We start from the raw sequence: 766 nt of genomic DNA, 5'->3' as shown, positions 1-766 counted from the left end.
ATGTCAGAAAATAGTTCCTCATCGCAGTTGAAGTGCCATTGTGGTTTGATAGCTAGCCATTTAACTTCAAAAACTCCTTCAAACCCTGGAAGGAAGTTCTTTAAGTGTCCTAAGCCTAAGGTTAGTTATTGTTGTTATTCATATTTTGATTGGTAAAGTGCATTATTTAGGTGTTAATTTAATTTTAATTTTTTGGACAGATTAATTCTTGTGGTTATTCGAAATGGGAAGATGAAGTATTTTCGGATACTCCATTGACTGAAGTCAGAGGGTTAGTGGCTGCTTTGGATGCTCTTAAGGTTGAAATAGACAATTTGAGGAAAGAAGTAGCCAAATTGGAGGCTATAAGTCATTCTCAAGTGATTAAAGTGTCAACTTTGGAAGACAAAGTAACAAAGATGTGGATGGTAATTATAGTTTCATTGGCACTTTTCGTGGGTTTCATTACAGCTCCAATGATGAAGTGATTGCCCTTACGAGACTAGTATTTATGTTTTTGGTGTAACTTGAAAAATATTATCATGAAGTTGTTTTAAATGCCTTTGTTTGGATGAAAGTAATGTAATGCCCTCGTTTGGATAAATTGTTGTTATAATATTTCCATTGTAAAACCTTCTTTTAGATGAAGCAATGTCTTACTTTTACAAAATAAATGCATGAGCTGCTATAGAATCTGGTCTTAGATTGTTGGATTTTCTTCCAATAGCTACAGCTAATATATCTCTTGCAGTATTGAACTATTAGAAAGAGCAAGTGGTTGGAATTT

The 766-nt window shown here is 33.6% G+C and overlaps 1 protein-coding gene across 1 annotated transcript; it reads left to right on the top strand.

Moving 5' to 3' along the window:
• Nucleotides 1–467, top strand: LOC132624531 (uncharacterized). Its single transcript, XM_060339300.1, has 2 exons — nt 1–120; nt 201–467. The coding sequence occupies exons 1-2, from the start codon at nt 1–3 to the stop codon at nt 465–467; spliced, it is 387 nt and encodes a 128-aa protein (XP_060195283.1).
• The last annotated feature ends 299 nt before the right edge of the window (nt 468–766 follow it).

This window comes from Lycium barbarum, chromosome 2 (assembly GCF_019175385.1).
Source record: "Lycium barbarum isolate Lr01 chromosome 2, ASM1917538v2, whole genome shotgun sequence".
NCBI classification, from domain to species: Eukaryota; Viridiplantae; Streptophyta; class Magnoliopsida; order Solanales; family Solanaceae; genus Lycium; species Lycium barbarum.
This window is presented reverse-complemented; position numbering and strand designations above follow the sequence as displayed.

Excerpts from the sequence above, each read along its gene's own strand:
- LOC132624531 (XM_060339300.1), top strand. The coding sequence starts at position 1 with ATGTCAGAAAATAGTTCCTCATCGCAGTTGAAGTGCCATTGTGGTTTG. Across the intron at positions 121-200 it reads TTAAGTGTCCTAAGCCTAAG|ATTAATTCTTGTGGTTATTC; the intron begins GTTAGTTATTGT and ends TTTTTTGGACAG.